General features: G+C 42.7%; 1 protein-coding gene across 1 annotated transcript; it reads left to right on the plus strand.

Moving 5' to 3' along the window:
- The first annotated feature begins 1,166 nt into the window (after nucleotides 1–1,166).
- PAQR5 (progestin and adipoQ receptor family member 5) lies at nucleotides 1,167–19,978 on the plus strand. Its single transcript, XM_024199592.2, has 7 exons — nucleotides 1,167–1,217; nucleotides 2,814–2,941; nucleotides 3,250–3,455; nucleotides 6,504–6,630; nucleotides 17,486–17,582; nucleotides 18,638–18,779; nucleotides 19,731–19,978. Exons 1-7 carry the CDS (start codon nucleotides 1,167–1,169, stop codon nucleotides 19,976–19,978), a joined length of 999 nt encoding a protein of 332 aa, XP_024055360.2.
- Nucleotides 19,979–21,125: the final 1,147 nt, after the last annotated feature.

Genomic DNA, 21,125 nt, shown 5'->3' on the forward strand with positions numbered 1-21,125 from the left:
GCCTGTTAATTTCATTTGGTGACCCCTAGTTCTTATGTTATGTGTTGTGAGAAGGAATAAATAACACTTCCTTATTTACTTTCTCCACACCAGGCATGATTTTATAGACCTCTATCATATGCTCCCTTAGTCGTTTCTTTTCCAAGCTGAAAAGTCCCAGTCTTGTTAATCTCTCCTCATATGGAAGCTGTTCCATACCCCTAATCATTTTTGTTGCTCTTTTGTGTAACTTTTCCAATTTCAATATATCTGGGATGACCACATCTGCACGCAGTATTCAAGGCAGAGATCCAATACCTCTACCCTGTTTCCCAGTCCCTGTGCCAGTGCTGTAGAGGCCTGCCGATTGGCCCGTATTGCAGGGATTTCACTTGCTTGCATGGGGATCTATGTTACACAACATCCTGCTTTCCTCCTTGGAGACCCCTGGTAGTTTCCAGAAGGCTGGGGTCTCAAAGTACCCACTGGGCCTAGCCTGGTAGTACCTCATCCAATGAAGAGGCTTCCCTGGGATTAGGAGGAAGGGCATTGCCATGGAGACGCCGTTCTCCTTTCTGTGCCTCAAAGCTGGTTCTTCCAGCTCTGAGTACCCTCTGCTCTCAAAAGCCGTGGGACCGCTCAAGCCCTGAGTAAGGCCTGCAGCGTCTGGCGCTGAGTTCCGAGTCTCTCTATGTACTCATTCCCTCGTGCAAAAGGTCATCACAGAGCATAGGTTTCACGTCTGCCCATTTTGATGGCCTACGTGCGACATACTCTGTGCATAGGCTTTGCACAGGGGTGAATGTCACTGTCTTGCCTTCCACATCACACCTGCCTTCACTAAACCCAAGAATCCCAAACTGGCACCCTAACTTGGTATAGAAACAGAAAAGAGAGCAGCTGATAGGGATGTGACACAGGCTAGAGCTGCCAATGAGGGTTTGAATCCAGTTACCTTGTTTGTTCCTCTTGCATAGCAATCTCCCTTGTGTTGTTCTCTTGCTCTCCCTAGCACCAAAGCGCTTGGGGGTCTTGGCAACAAGCCGGGCGAGGAGACAGGAAGGTGTAAATAACGCTGAGTTTGGCCTGAGGCCATAGATGAAGACTACGTAGGAGTCTGTCTCTAAGGAGGTGAAGATTTAACAAGCATTCCAAGCCAAAATCAACACCACCTAGCCCAACACACAATGCTGAGTTGGAAGTTGCCCAGGCAACTCAGTATTAATCAAGTGCCTCAAGTAAGTAAGGTTTTGTTAAATGTATCTCCTATTTGGCTGCTGATCTGTGTGGGCTCAGTAGCCTAATAAAACTTCAGCTACAACTTCTCTTTTTAATTATAACTTTCTTCTAATGCTCTACATGTGAATCTTTTGATTAAAGCATGTTGGCCAAACCCTATGTCCAAATCAGTGGCCCTCGACCTGGCTGGGAAAAAAAACTATTTTTGTGGAAATTTTTGAAATGGTGAAGTTGTTTTGTTTTGTGTAATTTTTTGTTTTGAAGAGTTTGAAAGAGAGGCATTGAAAAAACAGTGCAGAGAATTTTTTTCAGCGTATTTTTAATTTTTTTTAATTGAAAACATTATAAAATGCTTATAAAACTTATTCACCAAAAACCAGGTTTTTGATCAAATACTTTGATAATGATTTTCAATAATATTTTGAATTCATTTAAAGAGTCTGAACTTAAAGGACAAGATTTTCAGAAACAGGTGCCCGAAGCCAGGCCCCTTAGGGTATGTCTACACTGCATCTTGGAATGCGCCTCCCAGACCTGTGCTGGCGGGGCTTTTGCTAACACGCTAAACAGAGCTGTGTAGACATTGTGGCTGGGGCTGGAGCTTGGGTTCTCAAGTCTCCCCCACCACGCCGGTTTGAGAGCCAGCTCCAGCCCAAGCCGCAACAGCCCTGCTTGCTATTTCTAATGCGCTGGCGCAAGCCCTGCCAGCACAAGTCTGTGGACTCAGGCTGGTAGGCTCCCTCCCAGATGCAGTGTAGGCATACCCTTAGTCCAGATGTGGGCACCTAATTAAGTGGGCTCATTTTCGGAATTGCTGAGGACCCAACAGCTGCTAGTTTCTTCAACAACTCTGAAAATCAGGCCCAAAGTGTCTCTCGTGTGGCTCCCAACTGGAGGCCCTGCAAATCAGTGACCATTTTCGGAATGACCTAATTTTGCAGAAATGGGCTGGGCTGGAGCTGAGCTGCAGCCTAGCTTCCACATGCCACTGAGGGGACAGAGGCTAGGAGCAGTTAGCAGCTGGGGGACCAGCCATTGCCCACAGTTCTGCTGCAGGCTCGCAGGTAGAGGGTCGGCTCCTATATGTAGATGTCCTTTGAGCTCATGGTCCTAATCAAGAATTTCCCCATGATCCTCACACTTTTGCCAGAAGCTGGGAATGGGCGACAGGGGATGGATCGCTTGATGATTCCCTGTTCTGTTCATTCCCTCTGGGGCACCTGTTAGAAGACAGGATACTGGACTAGATGGATCTTTGGTCTGACCCAGTATGGCCGTTCTTAGGGCCCTGTTTAGCAGCTATTACCTCGATTGTTCCTCACCCCCCGAGCCCATGTCCTAGACGAGAACATGCAACCATGTTTCTGCAACAACCCTACTGCACTGTTAACATGTGTTCTCCTGCCTTTGTAGCATGCTTTCTGAATTAATATTCTGCACTGCAGCTTGATAAAGTTCTCCTTTTACAAGGAGATGTTTAGTGGGAGTTTAGCTGCAGGATTGGGCATCTCATGCTCCAATTCCTGTGACACATTGCGAAATATACAGACTGTACAGTCCAGCTAAACAACGCACTTCTAATCATCCCCTTGCAGGTGTTTCGAGAGCAGGGCATCCTGTTTGGGTATCGGCATCCAAGAAGTTCTGTAGCAGACTGTCTCCTCAGTGCCTTCCAGATGACAAACGAAACACTAAATATATGGACACACTTTTTGCCTGCCTGGTACTTGAGCTGGTTTTAATTAACTGCTGTATTTTCAAATGTTTAAAATCACCCTAAGTAGATGGCTGTTTGTGATGGGGGGTGACTGAAGGATTATGGGACCTGGGTGGGAAATGTTCTAATGGAGGGACAAGGAAAATATAACTGAGAACTCAAATAATAATCAATGCATTCATCGTAGTTCTGACAAAATAACAATAAATCAGTGAGGGTGAAATCCTCGAGAATGGGAGTTTTGCCACTGATTTCAATGGGGCGGCATTTCACTAGTAACGCACAAGGTACTAACTCAATATTTTGTATTTCAGGTACTTCCTATGGAAGTTGTTTGCCTTGGCCTATTCGCTGGATATCTGGAACGACATGTATGCCTGGCCCTTTCTTGCCTACATGCTCACGTGCTGTATTTATCCTTTCACATCCAGCTGTGCCCACACATTCAGTACGATGTCCATCCAGGCGAGACATATTTGTTATTTCTTTGATTATGGTGCCCTTAGTATGTACAGCTTAGGTAAGAGTCTCCAAACATTGTCTTGTTAAATATGTAACAGAATAATTGGCAACATCTTCAAAAGCATCCAAGTGACTTGGGGCCCAGATCCTCAAAGGTATTTAGGCCCCTAGCTCCCATTGATATCAGTAAGAATTATGTACCTAAACACCTTTAAAGATCTGGGCCTAAGCCCCATTTTCAAAAGTGACTTTGGTATTTAGGAGCCTAAATCTAATTAAAAGTCAATGGAACATGGGATCCTAATTCACTTTTGAAAATAGGACTTAGGCTTTTAAGTCATTTAGGCACTTTTGAAAAAGTTGCCCAGTGTCTCATTTTTTTTTCTCATTCGTCTTTAATGTCAAGTATTTTGGGATTGCTATGGGTGTTTTTCAGTTAATAATAATTCATGCTTTGCACCGTCCATTCAAGGATCTCAAATCACTTTATGAACATTAATGAAGTAAGGCTCACAACACCTTCATGAGGTATGGAAGTACTGTCATACCCATGTTACAGAAACTAAAGCACAGAGTTTAAATGCCTTGTCTGAAGTCACACAGGAAGTCCCGAGGCTGCTGGTATTTATGCCAGGAACCAAGAGATTGACAGCTGAAAAATGGCTTAAAGCTACTTTTGTTCCCCCCAAGTCAAGTCCTGCATCAAGCCAAGAATTGAAATCCTGCTCCACCGATTAGCAAGGGGAGATTGGAGGACCTCTTGTCCTTAACTATTGCAACATGACTGTGTTGAAGACACACCCAGGGCTTGAGACAGACAGACACACACACACTTCATCCAACTCTGATGCCTGCCGAAGTCAAAGACGTGGCTTGCTAGATACTACCATCCGCAGAATGTTGAAGTACAGTCCTGCATGTTAACATTTGGTAAAGTCACTTTGTCTGGGAGCGTTGAAGTAAAACTGTGACTTTTTTCTATCATGAATCTGTGCTATGTGTTAATGGCTAATCTTGGAGGTAGAGGGGACCAAAGCAGTGGCCTGACACTATTATGGCTCTATAGAAAGAATGCTGAGTACATGCAACCCGTGTGAGAATAGCTCTGGTTTTATTTATTGATACCATCGAGGGAGATGCAGACCATCTCACCATTTGTGAATTAATTCCATGCTTTTGTCTACAATGGATTACACCTGCTGTTTCGGTTTGGAGTGGCCTGTGGCTTGTAAAACACATGTGTCACCAACATTTTTAGATTTTGCCATTTTGCTAATGCTCAGAGTAAAAGGATGAAATCGCACGATCCAAATAATTCCATAGCCCCCCAAAAAACTAAGTAAGGTAAATTAGACCTAACCTGCTGGTTCAGATGTTCTGCATTCCTGCAGTGCCAACATAGCATGTTTTATCTGTTATCACGGGACATGTCCAGCCTCCTTTGAAGTTGCTGGTCATTCTGATCAGTGCACAGTCATACAAGGGGTTGCTGAAAGTACCCTGCTCTGAGTCAGAGTTTCCCCTCTGTGATGTGTCTAATCTGCATCTACATAAGGATCCAGAGGGACCTGGCTGTCTTGCTTATAAATCAGAGATATCCTGACATGAAGTTACTGCCTTTGGGTTTATTTATTATATTTGTAAAGGAATGGGCCCCGTGGGATGCGTCATCTCTGTTACAAGGAAGTCGTGCTGACAGCAACGGGAACGATAAAGTTATCTTCAGCACTTAATGAAATAATTCAAGCATAAATATGAATCACACTAAAGAAAGCATATACGCTGGCAACCACATAAATATAACAGAAACGTACGAACATCTCCACTGCAATTTAAAAAAAATCCATTGAAGGGTTCGATTTTGCAGTTCTGACTTAGCCCTAGCAGTCACTGCTGGGGAAATGCCTGAGTTAGGACTGGTTGCAGGGTCGGGCTCTTCGTTTTTTGTAAAATATCTGAAAGGAGCAGGCTGAAGCAAACTACAATTCTGTCACTTTACAACAGGAAAAAACAAAAGGTTCTGGGCCAGATTCTTCTCTTGCTTACGCTGGGGTCAATCAAGAGGAACTCCACTGAAGTTGGGGGGAGGGATAGCTCAGTGGTTTGAGCATTGGCCTGCTAAACCCAGGGTTGTGAGTTCAATCCTTGAGGGGGCCACTTAGGAATCTGGGGCAAAAATCAATACTTGGTCCTGCTAGTGAAGGCAGGGGGCTGGACTCAATGTAAGGTCCCTTCCAGTTCTAGGAGATAGGATATCTCCATTTATTTATTTATATTTAAGAAGTCAATGGCATTGCACAGGCATAAAACCCAATGTGAGTGAGAACAGAATCAGCCCAGAGCTACATAATTTGCCTTAATTTTTTCTACCAGAAAAAGAGGTATAAACATAGCTAGAATAGAATGTTATCAGGCTGGGCTGCCAATAAATAGGGGAATGCTATTGTCCTAAGTCAATTTGTTTCTGTCCTGTGATACAGACCAGTTTCAAAGCTCTAATTAATGAAGTGTTTAACCTAGTATCTGAAATGATGAAACTTTTTTCCTTATTTTGTCTTTCACATGTGTTAAATTAAGGTCCCTAGTCCACTCGCAGACACCTCTGATCAAGTCCATGGCAGACTATCCACTATCAGAGGACAAAGGTAGGTGAAGTAATGTCTTTTACTGGACCAACTCCCCTTGGTGAGAGAGACAGACACCTCTCTCAGCAACTGCAGTTGGTCCAATAAAAGATATCACTTCAACCACCTTTTCTCCAGACCAACACAGCTACAACAACACTACATATCCAATATCAGTCAGCTTCAAACAACAATGGACTTTTTCTGATAGTCTTGCCCCTGAATCTGGAGGCTTATTTAAAAATCAATGGTTTCATTTTCCAAGGTGCTGAAATCCTGTCCTTCCTTGCAGCTTTCTCTAATTGCAGAGGGAGCTACAAGTGCTCATCACCTCTGAAATATATTTAGGATCTGTCTACAAGAAACACAGGATAACATAGGTTTGCTTGTTTGAAACCTGCAAGATCACCAAATTACCCGGGAGGTTACTGAAGGGCACTAATAACATTCAAAACTAACCTGGACACTGATTTTATTTTCAGGCTCTGCGATTGCTTATTCAACGTATGTTTTCCCAGAAGAATGGATCAATAGCACTTTCCATCACTGTTATGTACCCATTGCTGTGCTTAACACGGTCATTAGCACTGGTCTTTCCTGCTACTCCAGGTACAGTTACCTCCTGATTATCCCACTGTGACTGCTAAAGCAGGTTTATTTACAAATGTAGCTTTGGAATATGTAACGCTGTGTGCACTGGGGAAAGGACGTTTAATTTTAGAACCATGTCATACAGTGAAGCTAGAGCATGTGAAATAACTTATCGGTAAAGCTTTATTTTTAGAGTTGCTGAAAGCTAGCTTGATATCTTACTATGTTTAATATGTCTGCCTAAAGTAACTTGTTTTTTTCTTTAACTACAGTGTGCCTGATATATGGGGTAAAGAAATTTGGGCCCCTGGGCTGCAAACACTTAAGCATGGGTTTAATTTTAAGCACCCAGCTAGTCCTGTTGAAGTCAAGGGGACTGCTCATGGGCATAAAGTTAGGAACGTGCGTAAGGGTTTGCAGGATTGGGGCCTCGCACCCAACTGCCTCCTTTGTAAAGGGTAATAAACATGACGTGTACTGTATGCTTACCAGGAGAAAATCATTCAAATCTAACTGCCCTGAAAATCTGACTTTATTATAAACTGAAAGTATCCTGGCATGGAATTTGGATTTGAGCAACATTTCTAAAAACTTCCATAGTACTCAGCTAGCTTCTGGTTATGAATTACCTACCAAATCTCAAAAAGGATCTGATGGAAATCCTCTTTAAAGCCTTCTTTGTAGAAGGTTAATCTCTGCCATAAAGATGACACACAGTTTGCCTCTGCAACTGATAACTGATTTTTGGTTTTGGAGCTGCATGAATAGTTCAGCGTAATTAGTTTATTGTCCTTTTATTGGAGGAGTGATCCCAGTTTTTCCTATTAGAATGTGTGTCCATTACAGGACAAAGCACCACAATAGCTTCTGCTTATTGAGGAGTGCTTCCCTATCAGCTTTAGTGGCTCTAAGTCCACGTCTGACCCGTGGCCTTCGCTGACATGTAAATATGTTTGAAATGATATTGCCACAGAACAGGGAGAGCTGAATTCCCAAAGGTAAAACACCAACAGCAGCAGAGGTGATTCTGCTGTAGCAGAGAAAAGAAGCAACTCCAGGGGGGAACAAATTGATAGCATAGCAGTACATGGGTCTACCAAAATCATGCTGCAAAGCTTGGCTGTCCCAGATGGGTCTTGATCCAGCCACTTACTCACAGAAGTAGCTCTACTGAGGTTCTGTAGGGTACTTGCAGAGGACTACTCACTAGAGTCAGGGCTGCAGGTTTGCCTCCATCACTTTAATTTTAGTACCAAGTATTATGTGAACTGCAGAATTAGGAACTGATATTTTTAGACCATCCCACTTGTCTTGCCTTTTTTCCCCTCTCCTTTTTTCTTTTTTCCCTCTGTTTCTCTCTTCTTTTGTTTGTTTTTCCCTCCTCTTTTGTGTTGGTTGACTTTTGATTTCTGTTGTCTGGTTAGACAAATGAAGACAGTGGTTAACTCTAGCTTTTACAATTTCAAGTATTACCAGGCTAACCCAGTTATGAAATATCAATGAGTTTGACCAGTCCACGTGTAGCTTTTAAACCTATTTTAAATTCTTTTTAATTTACAAGTTGAAATGCCAGCATCACCCAATTGCAGAACTGTAGATATGGTCATGTAAAAATTTTACAGCACCAAATAGATCGGATAAGACAGTGTCACATTGTTGTCTCAGCAATGCTGAAGTATCAAATGTCACCATTTTAACGAGTCAAAAAAAGGTTCCCAAGTAAGCAGAAATGGTGGCTAGTGGGCCTGATTCTGCTCTAACTTTACACCAGGGTGATTCAATTGACTCAAATAATATGATTCCTGATTTACACCAGTCTGAGTGGAGAATCAGGCCCACTGATTTCTAATTGCCATCTCTGCTGGGATAATAGCTCTTGCCCTAGTGATCATTCTTGAATCCTAGAGACATCTTCCTCTTCCTACCCAACCATCCTGTTGCTTCACAATCGGCCGTGCAATGTGGTCCCCTGTGAGTCGGTAACTTCTCTATTATTCATAATAAACATATAATAAAATCAGAGAATATCTCTGTGCAGTTGACGTTGAACTCTTATCGGAAGCTTTTATATATTTCCCTAACTTCATTCATGCAAAATGGAGCTTCCCTGTCAAATGAACTGCAGTAGCATGGAGCTTCAGCTTATAGTGTGCCAGCAATGACTTTGTTAGCTACCAGACTCTCCAGCTATTCTTTTCTTTTTGTCTGTCTCTCTCCTTTCTTTTTTTCTTTTAGGCTCAGGCCCGCAGCTGCAGAGGAAGAGAAATGCCACCCTGTGGCACGGAATCATTTTCCCCAGGGGGCCTTGATGTTCAGTGAAATACACTAGGAGTGCACAGTTCCGTAAAATCCATAGTTTTGTGAATGTCTCTTCGCCAAAGTCCTCTTCCTTGTTTATGTAAGTGGCTAACTCACGATTGCATCCCCAAAGGGTGCAATGAGCCACGCAAGGGGCAGAGAGCCTGCTTCAACAGGAAAAGGTTGGAGAGAAAATGGGACTGACTGAGTCCCTGGGAGTTTAAGGCATTCAGCACCATGCAGGAAATTTAGTGCTCAGTAACAGTAGTAAATCTCATTTGCTTTCATACAACACAGAATCCTTCCGTAATCTTAATTGCTATAGCTAAAGGACCAGATTCTGCTGAGTTACACCAGTGCAACTCTTCCTCAAAATCAATGTGAATTATAACAGCAAAATTTGGTCCAAACTGCAGAATGGCCAATGTTGGAAGCAATGCAGTCTAACACGTTTAGAAGTGCAGTCACCCATGAATCTCTCTTGTCTTTTTAAAAAAACACTCTCAGTAGTAGGCCAATGCAATCTTGAGCCATCCACATCTACCATAGCTTTTATGACCATTCACAGAAAAACCACTGTGACATTCTATACCTTGGGGGAGTGTCCTGGAACCCCCATATTCCTCATTTATATATGATTGTGATCTTACCTTACAAGTCATGCTTTATATGTATCAGGGGAAAGGTTATGACCTGCTGAACGTCATTTCTCTGTCCATATGTGTATATCATTAATGAATAGGAAGTTATGAGATTGTGTTGTATGGTGGTCACTAAAACATGCTGTAAGTTAGGGAATCAGTGAGGTATTAGCTCCCCAGAGGCAACAACAAGGAAAGTAACCAACGCTTGGGCGGGGTGTCAAACAATCCATCAACGACCATTGTCCAGCAAGGGAGCTACAATGCAATGACTCACCTGCATGAAGCCACACCAGGGGAATTACTCAGCCTTGCCTGGGGACTCAGCAAGGCCCACCCAGACATGCCTGGACTTGTTTTCCAAGCACATGGACTGAGGGTATAAAACAGACAGAGTGGCCACATGTTTGGCCTTTCTCCTTCCCCCACCTACGCTGCAAGCAAGACTCCAACAGAGGAGATTGGCCCAGATTTCAAGGGGGACATCTGTATACTAAGGACTGCAATATCCAGTGGGGTGAGAAAAACTGCTTAGTCTAGTTGTTGCCCAGTCTAATAGGGTTGAGAGTTTAGACTGCGTGGTCATATTTTATTTCTTTTGGTAACTAATTCTGACATTTTGCCTATCACTTAATATCACTTAAAATCTACCTTTTATAGTCAATAAATTTGTTTTACTGTTTATCTTTACCAGTGAGTTTGTATGAAGTGTGTGGCAAATCTGCTCAGGTTTGCAAAGGCTGGTGTATGTCCACTTTCCATTGCTGAAGTGGTGAACCAATTAATAAATCTGTATTGCTCGTCTTGAGCAGTGCAAGACGGTATATTCCTGGGGCACAGTGCTGGGAGCTGGGGGGATTTGGTTGGTGCCTTTCTCTGTGTGATTCGTGAGTGGCTCTGGGAGCATTCACACAATCTAGCTGGGTGTGGGGCTCCACATGCTGTTGTGCTGAGTGATCACAGCACCTGGAGGGGTTTGCTGCTGGTCACTAGCAAGGCATTGTGAGAGACAGCCCAGGCTGGAGAGAGTTCAGGGGGCACAGTGGTCCCACAGTCCCAGGCTGCACCCTGGGGGGATCCCATCACAACCACATCTACCAATAAGCAGGTATATTTCCACTCCTTCAAACGTACTGGGCACTAACTTTCATAGGCATGTAGATTATTTTAGTGAGTAAAAGATGATGTAGTTGCAACAATACAGTATAACGATTTCAGGTTGATTAATACTGAGGCCATTTGCACTTCATCATCATCTTGGCAAATCCCAAAGGTACGTTGCCTTCTTGTAAAGCAATCGCCATCTGGATTCATCTTTGGCATGGTGCTTAAGATTGTCTGGTTATATATTGAGGTTTCTGTCCATCACTGGCAATCTTGTCATGCCACCGAAGTGTTTGGCACCCACATGGTCACCAGCGGGGTAGCAGCATTCATTGATAAGCATGCATTGGAACTCATTGGTCTTCCGTTTTTATAATATATCCATACCAACAAAGCTGCTGCAACTGATCCAGCCCTGATGGAGATGATTGTTGGATTTGGCTTCGAATATCTTCATTTCTGATCTTGTCTTGCCACTTCATATGGAGCAGATGACGGAGACAATGAAAATTAGAACCATCAGTCCAGTGATCTTCAGCCCTCCGATTCACCCACGTTTCATTTCTGTGCAACAGAGTTGGTGTAACTGTCATTCTATAGACCTGCAGCTTCGTAGAAAGCTTGATGTCATGAGGTCCCCACAGAGGCCGCTGAAAGGCCTGAACCATGGATGGTGCTATACAAGCGTCCACATTTTTTGAAGCATTGTTCAGCATTGTCTTTGACGCTACTCAAGTATCTGACAGCTGGCAGCTGCTCCATGTCCCATTCGGACAGGTTAATATTGAGGTGGTCGTAAACAGCAAAGTAGCTTGCATGGGTCTGGTTATTAATCCCAGCCACTGTATAATCTGTAGCCACTACCATCAAACAGCCTGCAGCTCCAGATTACAGCCATCTCAGTATTAACTTGTCCGAATGGGACATCAAGCAGTTGGCAACTATTTTTACTTGCTCTACAATAACTAAAAATGGAGAAAGATTCATGGGTCCTGGTAGGATTCCTTCAGGTACTTGGAGCCTTTAACAACAAGCATGCCTGTACATAAATGTAAGAAGTATGGGGAATAAACAGGAGGGACTGCAAGTATTAGTACGTAAGCTAAATTATGACTTAATTGGCATCACAGAAACTTGGTGGGATAAATCTCATGACTGGAATATTAGTAGAGATTGTGTAGGAAGGACCAGCAGGGAAAAAGGCAGGAGATGTTGCATTATATATCAAGAATATATACACTTGTTTTGAAGTCTAGAAGGAGGTGAGAAGCATACCAGTTGAAAATCCCTGGGTAAAGATAAAAGGGGAAAAATAGGGGTGACATCATGGTAGGGGGCTACTATAGACCACGAGATCAGGAAGAAGTGGATGAGACATTTCTAGAACAAACAACAGAAATATTCAAAACAGAAGACCTGGTAGTAATGGGGCACTTTAACTATCCAGACAACTGTTGGGAAAATAATGCAGCAAAATACAAAATGTCCAATAAATTCTTGGAATGTATTGGGGCCAACTTTTTATTTCAGAAAGTGGAGGAAATAACCAGGGTGAGAGCCATTTTAGACTTGATTCTGACCAACAGGGAGGAATTGGTAGTGAATCTGAAGGTGGAAAGCAATTTGGGTGAAAGTGACCATGAAATGATAGATTTCATGATTCTAAGGAAAGGAAAGCGAGAGCAGCAGAATAAGGTTTACTTGGTCCTGCCTCAGCACAGGGGATTAGACTAGATGACCTCTCAAGATCCCGTCCAGACCTACATTTCTATGATTCTATGTACCCATCCATCTTAATCACTTCATACTATTCCTCATGAAGATCAACAGGAATATGAATCAGTGTATCAGCATGAAGATGGAACTTCTTGATGAAGGCAGAAACTTTTATCATGGTCATCAGAAAAGGTTAGTGTTTCTATAAACCTACCGTACCAGCTCTTACCAGCTTCTCAGGAATTTCTTCCAATACTGGATAGTTGATTGGTGAATCAGTAATAAAGCATTTTTTCCTTTTATGTACTTTACGAATACTGAATTGTCAAATGTGAAAGTGTATAAAAATGGCTGAAAACGAACTTATTTTTGACTTTTAGGGGAAGCAGGATGCCTCCATTGCTCTCTCACTGAGAACTTCCTACTTCTTCCCATATCCTTCTCACCCACTGAATCAACATCTGTGCAGCAGTTGCAACTCAAGAGCTCTCGCATGCTTGAGAACTTGGACATCTCCCTTCAGATTCCCACATGGAGCTAGAATAAAGACAGGACATATGGAAGAAAACAGAGAAGTATTCCTGGGACTTAAACTTTTCTTGCAGAACATAAAATCCCATGGATTATTGCGCACCTGGGCTGAAGAATTGGTGTTGTGTTTCAGAAATGGAAGTAAATGTAGATTTGTACGTTGCTAAAAAAAAGTAGCAAAATGCGGGGCGAATAGTAGCACAGCTGTATTTGAATGGGTGGCATGAGGACATGAAGGATGGGATGGAATCTACACTTGCACCTGAAGCTCAGCACCCTACAAGGAGGATAAAAAGAAAGCCAATAGGCTCATCATCTTCATCATCGTTTTCCATACCCAAAGTCTGCAGAGCTTACAACAGGCTTTCACAGAGGTCTAAATTGTGTCAGAGCTTTGTTGGGAGCCAGCTTCGCATCTGATTTGAAGAGCACTAGTAAGTATCTAGTCCAAGGGTTCTCAAACTGGGGGTCGTAACCCTCAGGGGGTCACCAGGTTATTACATGGGGGGTCGCGAGCTGTCAGCCTCCACCCCTAAACCCCGCTTTGCCTCCAGCATTTATAATTGTGTTAAATACAAAAAAGTGTTTTTAATTTATAAGGGGGGTCGCACTCATAGGTTTGCTGTGTGAAAGGCGTCACCAGTACAAAAGTTTGAGAAACACTGATCTAGTTCATTGCTCAGAAAGTCCGGAGAGTTACAAAGAATTGTTTTGCAGAGACGGGGTGTTAAATGAGCTGAGAAGTTGGCAGGGAGCCTTAGATGACCTGAGCACAGAATGCTGCATGTAGAAGGTGCAAGGACAAGGAGCAGTGAGAAATTTGAACTTGCAGTAATGAAACAACTGCTGTGTAGCTACCACGTTAGTTCTCCTTGATAGCAAGAATAAGACCTAAGGAAGAAGTGCAGAGTTAAGACAACCCAAATTAGCATCAAGACACATCCATTCAATACACTGTATGTAACCACACTTGGGAGCAGGGATGAAGGAGATTTGAGGCTTACTTTCGCCATACTACACCCCATGCTTATCTTTCCTTGCCCTCACATGGAACCAGTCTCCACTTGTGCTACACCGCTGAAGGATTTACGGGATCAAGGCCTGTGTCTCTTCTCTTTTTAGGATGCTAAAAGAAATGAAAGGTAGAAAAACACAGTTGAGTCTGCCATGAGAAACCACTCACACAACTAAATATCCCACAGTACCACGAGAGTTGCAAACACTAGTTTTAACTGAGGCTTCCATCTTTCTTTTCTAGGAATGTTGGGGTTGGAAATGATCTGGTTTCATCCCCATCTGTATCGTCCACTCCCCATCTTTGTTTTTTTGGTTTTAGTTTTAAAATAAATAAAATGCAAATACAAAACCAATGGACGCTGTGTTCATTCCTTGATTAGTGAGTATCAGATCAGGGCTGTGCCCGGCAGTAACTGTCATACAAATGCACCTGCAGTTTACAAATGAATGGCGTGAAAAAGAAACTGGGCCATTTCCTACTTGCGCTGAACTCGGTGGCAAAATTCCTACTGAGGTCGGGGGAACAGGACTGCGCTCGTTAGGTCGCGAGTAGACCTGCCCTATCTGAACTCTTCACTTCCTTCTAGGGTACATTTCATAGAATCATAGAATATCAGGGTTGGAAGGGACCTCAGGAGGTCATCTAGTCCAACCCCCTGCTCAAAGCAGGACCAATTCCCAACTAAATCATCCCAGCCAGGGCTTTGTCAAGCCAGGCCTTAAAAACCTCCAAGGAAGGAGACTCCACCACCTCCCTAGGTAACGCATTCCAGTCCTTCACCACCCTCCTAGTGAAATAGTGTTTCCTAATATCCAACCTAGACCTCCCCCACTGCAACTTGAGACCATTGCTCCTTGTTCTGTCATCTGCCACCATTGAGAAGAGCCGAGTTCCATCCTCTTTGGAACCCCCCTTCAGGTAGTTGAAGGCTGCTATCAAATCCCCCCTCATTCTTCTCTTCTGGAGACTAAACAATCCCAGTTCCCTCAGCCTCTCCTCATAAGTCATGCGCTCCAGACCCCTAATCATTTTTGTTGCCCTCCGCTGGACTCTTTCCAATTTTTCCACATCCTTCTTGTAGTGTGGGGCCCAAAACTGGACACAGTACTCCAGATGAGGCCTCACCAATGTCGAATAAAGAGGAACAATCACGTCCCTCGATCTGCTGGCAATGCCCCTACTTATACAGCCCAAAATGCCGTTAGCCTTCTTGGCAACAAGAGCACATTTGAGGTTGCATCGGTAGTAGAGCTCTTTTGGTATGGAAAATTCTTAACAGTGAGGGAGTGGATCTTTCATAATTCAATTCGAGTGAAAACATAGACTACTGAAGATGTGTGCCCATAACCTCTCACTGGCCTTGCCTGTGAGGTTGAATAACTTTGTAAACATTGGGCCTTTTCTGCTCAATCCATGAGAAAAATCACATGGAGAGGTGCCAATTTACCATTGCCCTGCAACTGGCATCTTCATTCACCAATGCAAACTGGGTGCTTGATGTTACCAAATTAGTATGGTGTCATTTTACACCCACTTTATAAATGACACAAGATGAATTGGGCTCATTGCAGTGAGAGTATTGTGTGTGGAGTGACTGCCATATCAGACACAAAGAGGAATCTGACTCTAAGGGATAAGTGAAGTGTCTGTGATCACTGATATTCCAACTGGATTTCTGACCTGAATAGAATGGTAATACATCGCATTTACTATGAACTTTGTATGTGTACCACTGAGCAATAATGTGTCTCTTTCTGGTTCTGTCTTGGTTTGGAATCTCAAGCTCTTCATTTGAGTAAATGAGTCACCTATGAACATGTTTTTTCTGCTGAAAGGTGTGGTGTTCTTTCTAACTCTCCTCTTTGGCACAATTACCACTTCTTTCAGCTCTTTGCACATTTGCTGAGGACTGTTAAATTATGTTAGACTTTGCACCAACAAAGTATAAAGTGCATCTCAACAATTTTCTTGGTAGTGCTAACAAATTCCAGCATATGTCTCCACCCAAACATACCCTTTCCTTCTCATTTACCATATGATTGTAATCAACAGGCTTGGTGCTCCATACCTCCATTATAACAGTGATGTCATAGAAAGGTAATAAGGGCCAGATTTATTTTATTTTGAATTTTAGCTGATATGTTTGTATTCCCTGAAATGCTGCATTTACAAAATCTTGGCCAGATGTAAAATATAAGTATTCTGAGACACGTGTCATGCATTGTAAACCGAAACTGTGATTCAACTTAATGAATCAACATTCATGACCATGGCATGAATGCTGCTTTACTTACAAGGCCTTGTAATCCAATATAAATAGATCTCTTTTTATGACAACACTGAGTTCAATATCTAGCCCCTGTGATGAAGCAGTACAAAAACTCAGAGGTCAAAATAACTATAACTTTGGCAACTATTTAAAGAAGTAAACTCTGTTTTTTTCCAACTGACGTATGACAGATGTTGCTAAATTTTAAAGGAAGCACTTTCTCAGTGTTTTCCCTTAGGCCATTAATACTGCTTTGAAATGTGTGCCAAGATGATGTAAAAAGATTTCATACTTTCAAAGTTGTTCTCAGAGTCTGTGTTGAAGATTAGCATGCTAATCTACATCTAGAAGAGACATCCATTTTAGTCAATCAGAGCTTAGAAAATTGTGTCTGATTTGTTTGCTGTTCAGTGATTTTACACAATGGTAAGAATCTTGTAATCTGGGAAATAAATTTGTGTGATTCAGCCATTATGGAAATGGCTACAGACTCCTCAATATGCTGCTAATTCCACTGTGGCCTGCAGAAAACAATTGGAAAGAACCACACAAGGAACCAGCAATTCCAACACTGCTCCCAGTGTCTGTCTATGCTGGACTCTGTCACCACAATGACACAGCAGCACACCACAATACTAGCAATCAGGCTGGAGACCCAACATGGAAGTTTGCTGAATTGTAGAATCAAGATATCCCTCTGCTCCATTCATCATTCCTTATTATTGATGATGACTGGCCTGCTATGGCTCCTGTATTAGTGCAAGATTCAGCTATTTTCAATTTATTTGTCTTCTCTACAACATGAGAGCCGAGGAAGTGGGGAATCGATTGAGTTTAGTGGGGAATGATTGTGGGTGCCCTGTCTCAAAAGGCCTGATCCATTCATGGTAAAGGCAATGGGAATCTTTCCATTGACTTCAGTAGAGTTGGGCCAGGCCCACAGTTTTAACCAGTCTTTGCATAATTCAGCTGATTGATACATTATAAACAAGGCCATTGTTAGAACAAACCTGGACATTTATGTGGCTTGTTTGTCTACCACATTTTACAATAATTAGTTGCAAAAACAAATTGAGGATGGCTGTAATTTGACTTTAATTTCTCCAGCCCCACTTCTGGATTTAGACAGCTTTTTGTATGCTAGTATAGATTACTACAGCTATGAGAATATGGCTTGTGCAAAAAATTTACATAAAAAGCATGTTCTGCAAGCCACAGTTCCTTCGAAAATATCCCTGGCAGTTGCACAATTCTTATTTGCCTTGATTTTGTAATTTGAAATGCTTTTTTATGTAGGTTCCCCGAGATACAGCAGCCCCGGCTCAGTAAAACTCTTCGCACGCTGGCTTTTGCATATCCGTACCTGTTCGACAGCACCCCTCTCTTCTACAGGGTATGCACTGAACATTCAACTTTTATTAAGATGCCATAAAATACATTGGCTTCCTGCAGTGAAGTAACTATCGGCTATTAACATGAGACTGAGTGTATTTAGGAAAATATACAGACTTGTTTTTAAAAAGAAAATTATATGAGCTAGAAAACAGTGTTTGGCTATTTTTAGCAAATATTTGTTGATGTACAGATTATGCTCAGTACAGGGGCACTCAAACATATTGGCAATTTACCATGAGCCCAAAAGCTGCCCTTGGCCCAATTCTTGGATGTCAGTGGGAGTTCTGCCTGAGTAAGGTCATCAGTATTTGCACCCTAATTTGCATAAAATAGTGATGATTGCATCTGCTCTCATATCTACTACTGGGCTCTGCCCACAGTGTTCCCGATCCCAGCGTACAATAATCCAATAAGTGGCCACTTTTAGTCCTCATACTAAGATGGCTAGTAGTCAAAGATGGCAAAGCCTCATCATCTTGGTATATAGGGCTACAGGGATAGGTGGTGTGTTCTTTGGAAACACGCGACAGACAGACAAGAAAGCCCTGTTATAGAGAGAGAGCTTGGGCTTGATTCTCCACTGTGTCCCAGCATGGAGGGCACAGGAGCTGACTGAGGCTATCTGATTCCCAGCCACAGTCTAAACTGAAGCTCCATGAAAAAGGCTTTAACTTACAACACTGGCATAAGGGCCCTTAGGGACCTTACACCAGTGGCGAATAAGACTCAGATAGAACCACGCCCACTTCATTGTTGATCCCACCCATGCCCCAATGTATGAATGCCCCTGCCCCAGCCCCACTCTCAGCTTACACTGGAAGTGAAGAAGTGGCTAGCACGGGGGGCAGGGGAACTGCCTATGCAAGCTTTCTGCTAGTGGAGCGTTCTGCTGTGTGGGGTGACTACTCCACAAGACGCCTCTAGCCGTTTTATGAGGCCAGGGGACCTTAGCATAGCAGCAAATCTGGCCCCAATCTAGAGGTATTCTTCAGTAGTTCTCTAACTTTCCTTTTCTTGGTACCCCATGTGTAATTTTTCCTTTTGATATCACAGCTATATCTGTGTACTGGGGAAAGCTGCATGGAAAGCGTAATCCCAGTCCACTACAGGCACTGTGTGTTTGCCTTCCTCACTTGTTTCATTTTTGCTGCACATTTGCCTGAGAGACTTGCACCGGGACGCTTTGACTATATTGGTGAGTGCAGAACACTGTGATTCTTGTCTTTGCTATTTTTTATTTCCAGCATTTAAGAGCACAGAAGCTTGGGCATCTCATGAGGGATATAATATATCCGGAGCAGAGTAAATGGTTCATATCAGGAAAATGCATTCACTGTTTCACACTCATGGTTAGAGTAGCCATGCATAGTTGTGTAAGAAGCCATCTCCAATGACCTGTTGTTTCAAGAAGTATCATAGAATCTTTAATGACCACAAAGTGGTTCTTTGCCATCCAAAAATCTATACCGGGGTAGGCAACCTATGGCACGTGTTCTGAAGGCGGCACGCGAGCTGATTTTTCAGTGGCACTCACACTGCCTGGGTCCTGGCCACCAGTCCGGGGGGCTCTGCATTTTAATTTAATTTTAAATGAAGCTTCTTAAACATTTTAAAAACCTTATTTACTTTACATACAACAATAGCTTAGTTCTATATTATAGACTTATAGAAAAAGATCTTCTAAAAACGTTCAAATGTATGACTGGCACGCAAAACCTTAAATTAGAGTGAATAAATGAAGACTAGGCACACCCCTTCAGAAAAGTTGCCGACCCAATCTACACCATCGTGCCATGCTACACAGTACTGAGTTGAAAGAAAGACTGACTCATCAGTACTACTTCTTGCAGCACACAGGTGTTTCTTGGTGGTCTCCCATCCAAGCAGTGATCCAGCCAAGTTCTACTTAGTTTGTAGTCTCTGGCAGAATCACAGCACAAGGCAGAGCTTCAGTTTATGATAAGCAGGGATTCAGTGAGTTTCCAGATGGACAATTGCCTTAGTTTAGCAGCATCACAATAAGAGCCATATAAATTAGTAAAATAAATAAACTGAATTTTTGCACATAAGATTTTCAAAGCTGTTAGAGGTGTATTTTAATGAAACCCAGAGAAATTTCTTGTTAAATATTTTGACTCTGTTGCAGGGCACAGCCACCAGCTTTTCCATGTATGTGGGATCATTGGCACACACTTCCAAATGGAGGCCATCTTTATAGACATGAACGCTCGCCGTGACTGGCTCTTAGCTTCCTCACCTCTTCTCTCTTTCTCTCAAACAGTTGGTTCAATTGGTATCTCCATTATCATTAGCCTAACTATCATTGGGGCTTTCTCACTGGCTCTCTATTCAACACCAAAGTCCTCTAGGACAGAAAAACTACATCGGCATTAAACTTTAAGTAGAGATTGGTTTTTAGTTACATTGCTGCAAATGAGAAATACCAAGTAACTTTAGTACTGGATCAATGAAGGTGATGAGAGATTTTGATGAAGGTTTTTCTTGGGGAAGATACTCACTCAAGGGGTTTTCAAGAGTGAACCATTTTATAGTGCACTGCTTTTTGTACATACGACTTTAAAGTTGGAGACAGATTGTGAAATGGTTTAAAATCGGGTCAAGTTGATATTTTAGCATGAAATTATTTAGAAAAAAATGAAAACATTGTAAAAGGGAGAAGTGTCATGTTTTGCAAGCCAGTATTTGAGGGCAGATTTAATCCAAATGATGAAACTCACTGTGATACCATCTTCTAAGTCAATGGCCATTTATCTGTGTTGATTTCAGTTGACTGCTTTAGGGAGAAACCAGGAAACTTGATTATTTTGATTATAACATGATGGTACATTGTGCTTATGTCAGTTCATAGGCATAAGTGTCTATATTTTATATATTTAATACGTGGGGTAACATCTCGATCCAGGACAGGCTCCAGGGTTTTTGCCGCCCCAAGCGGCGGGGGGAAAAAAAAAAAGACGCAATTGCGATCTGCGGCACTCCGGCGGCAGCTCCACTGCGCCGCTTTCTTCTTCGGTGGGAATTCGGCAGCAGGTGCTTCCCTCCGAGAGGGACCCGCCACCGAATTGCCACGGAACAGCCCGACATGCTGCCCCTTCCCCTTGGCCGCCCCAAGCACCTGCTTGCTGGGCTGTCTTGATCCTACTGAAGTAAATGGCACTTTTGCAACAGACTTCAATAAGAGCCAGGATTTCACCCTAGAATCCTAGTGTCCCTAGGACTGGGCCTTTCAGTTCTTCCCTAGGGAGATTATTCCAGTCTGAGTTCACTGTTAGTATGTTTTTCCCATATTCAGTCTAAATTTCCTTAGCCTGATTCTGCACTTGTTTACGGCTTGATCAGTTGGTGGGTGTTTTTCCATTGAGTACAATGAGCTGTAATTCAGGCTCTTATATCAGTCTTACATTGGGGTAGTTTCACTGACTTCAGCAGTTACACTCCTCTTTTACAATAATGTGAATGAGAGGAGCATCAAGCCTCCATTGCTCCTAATTAAAACTCCCCCCAGTATGCACCTGCTGTA

Source organism: Terrapene carolina, unplaced genomic scaffold, assembly GCF_002925995.2.
Source record: "Terrapene carolina triunguis isolate 2854851 unplaced genomic scaffold, T_m_triunguis-2.0 Scaffold67, whole genome shotgun sequence".
Taxonomy (NCBI): domain Eukaryota; kingdom Metazoa; phylum Chordata; order Testudines; family Emydidae; genus Terrapene; species Terrapene triunguis.

Coding starts and splice junctions, on each gene's coding strand:
- PAQR5 (XM_024199592.2), top strand. CDS start 1,167: ATGCTGAGTTGGAAGTTGCCCAGGCAACTCAGTATTAATCAAGTGCCT. Junction 2,942..3,249: donor ACACACTTTTTGCCTGCCTG/GTACTTGAGCTG, acceptor TTTGTATTTCAG/GTACTTCCTATGGAAGTTGT. Junction 17,583..18,637: donor GCACCCCTCTCTTCTACAGG/GTATGCACTGAA, acceptor TTGATATCACAG/CTATATCTGTGTACTGGGGA.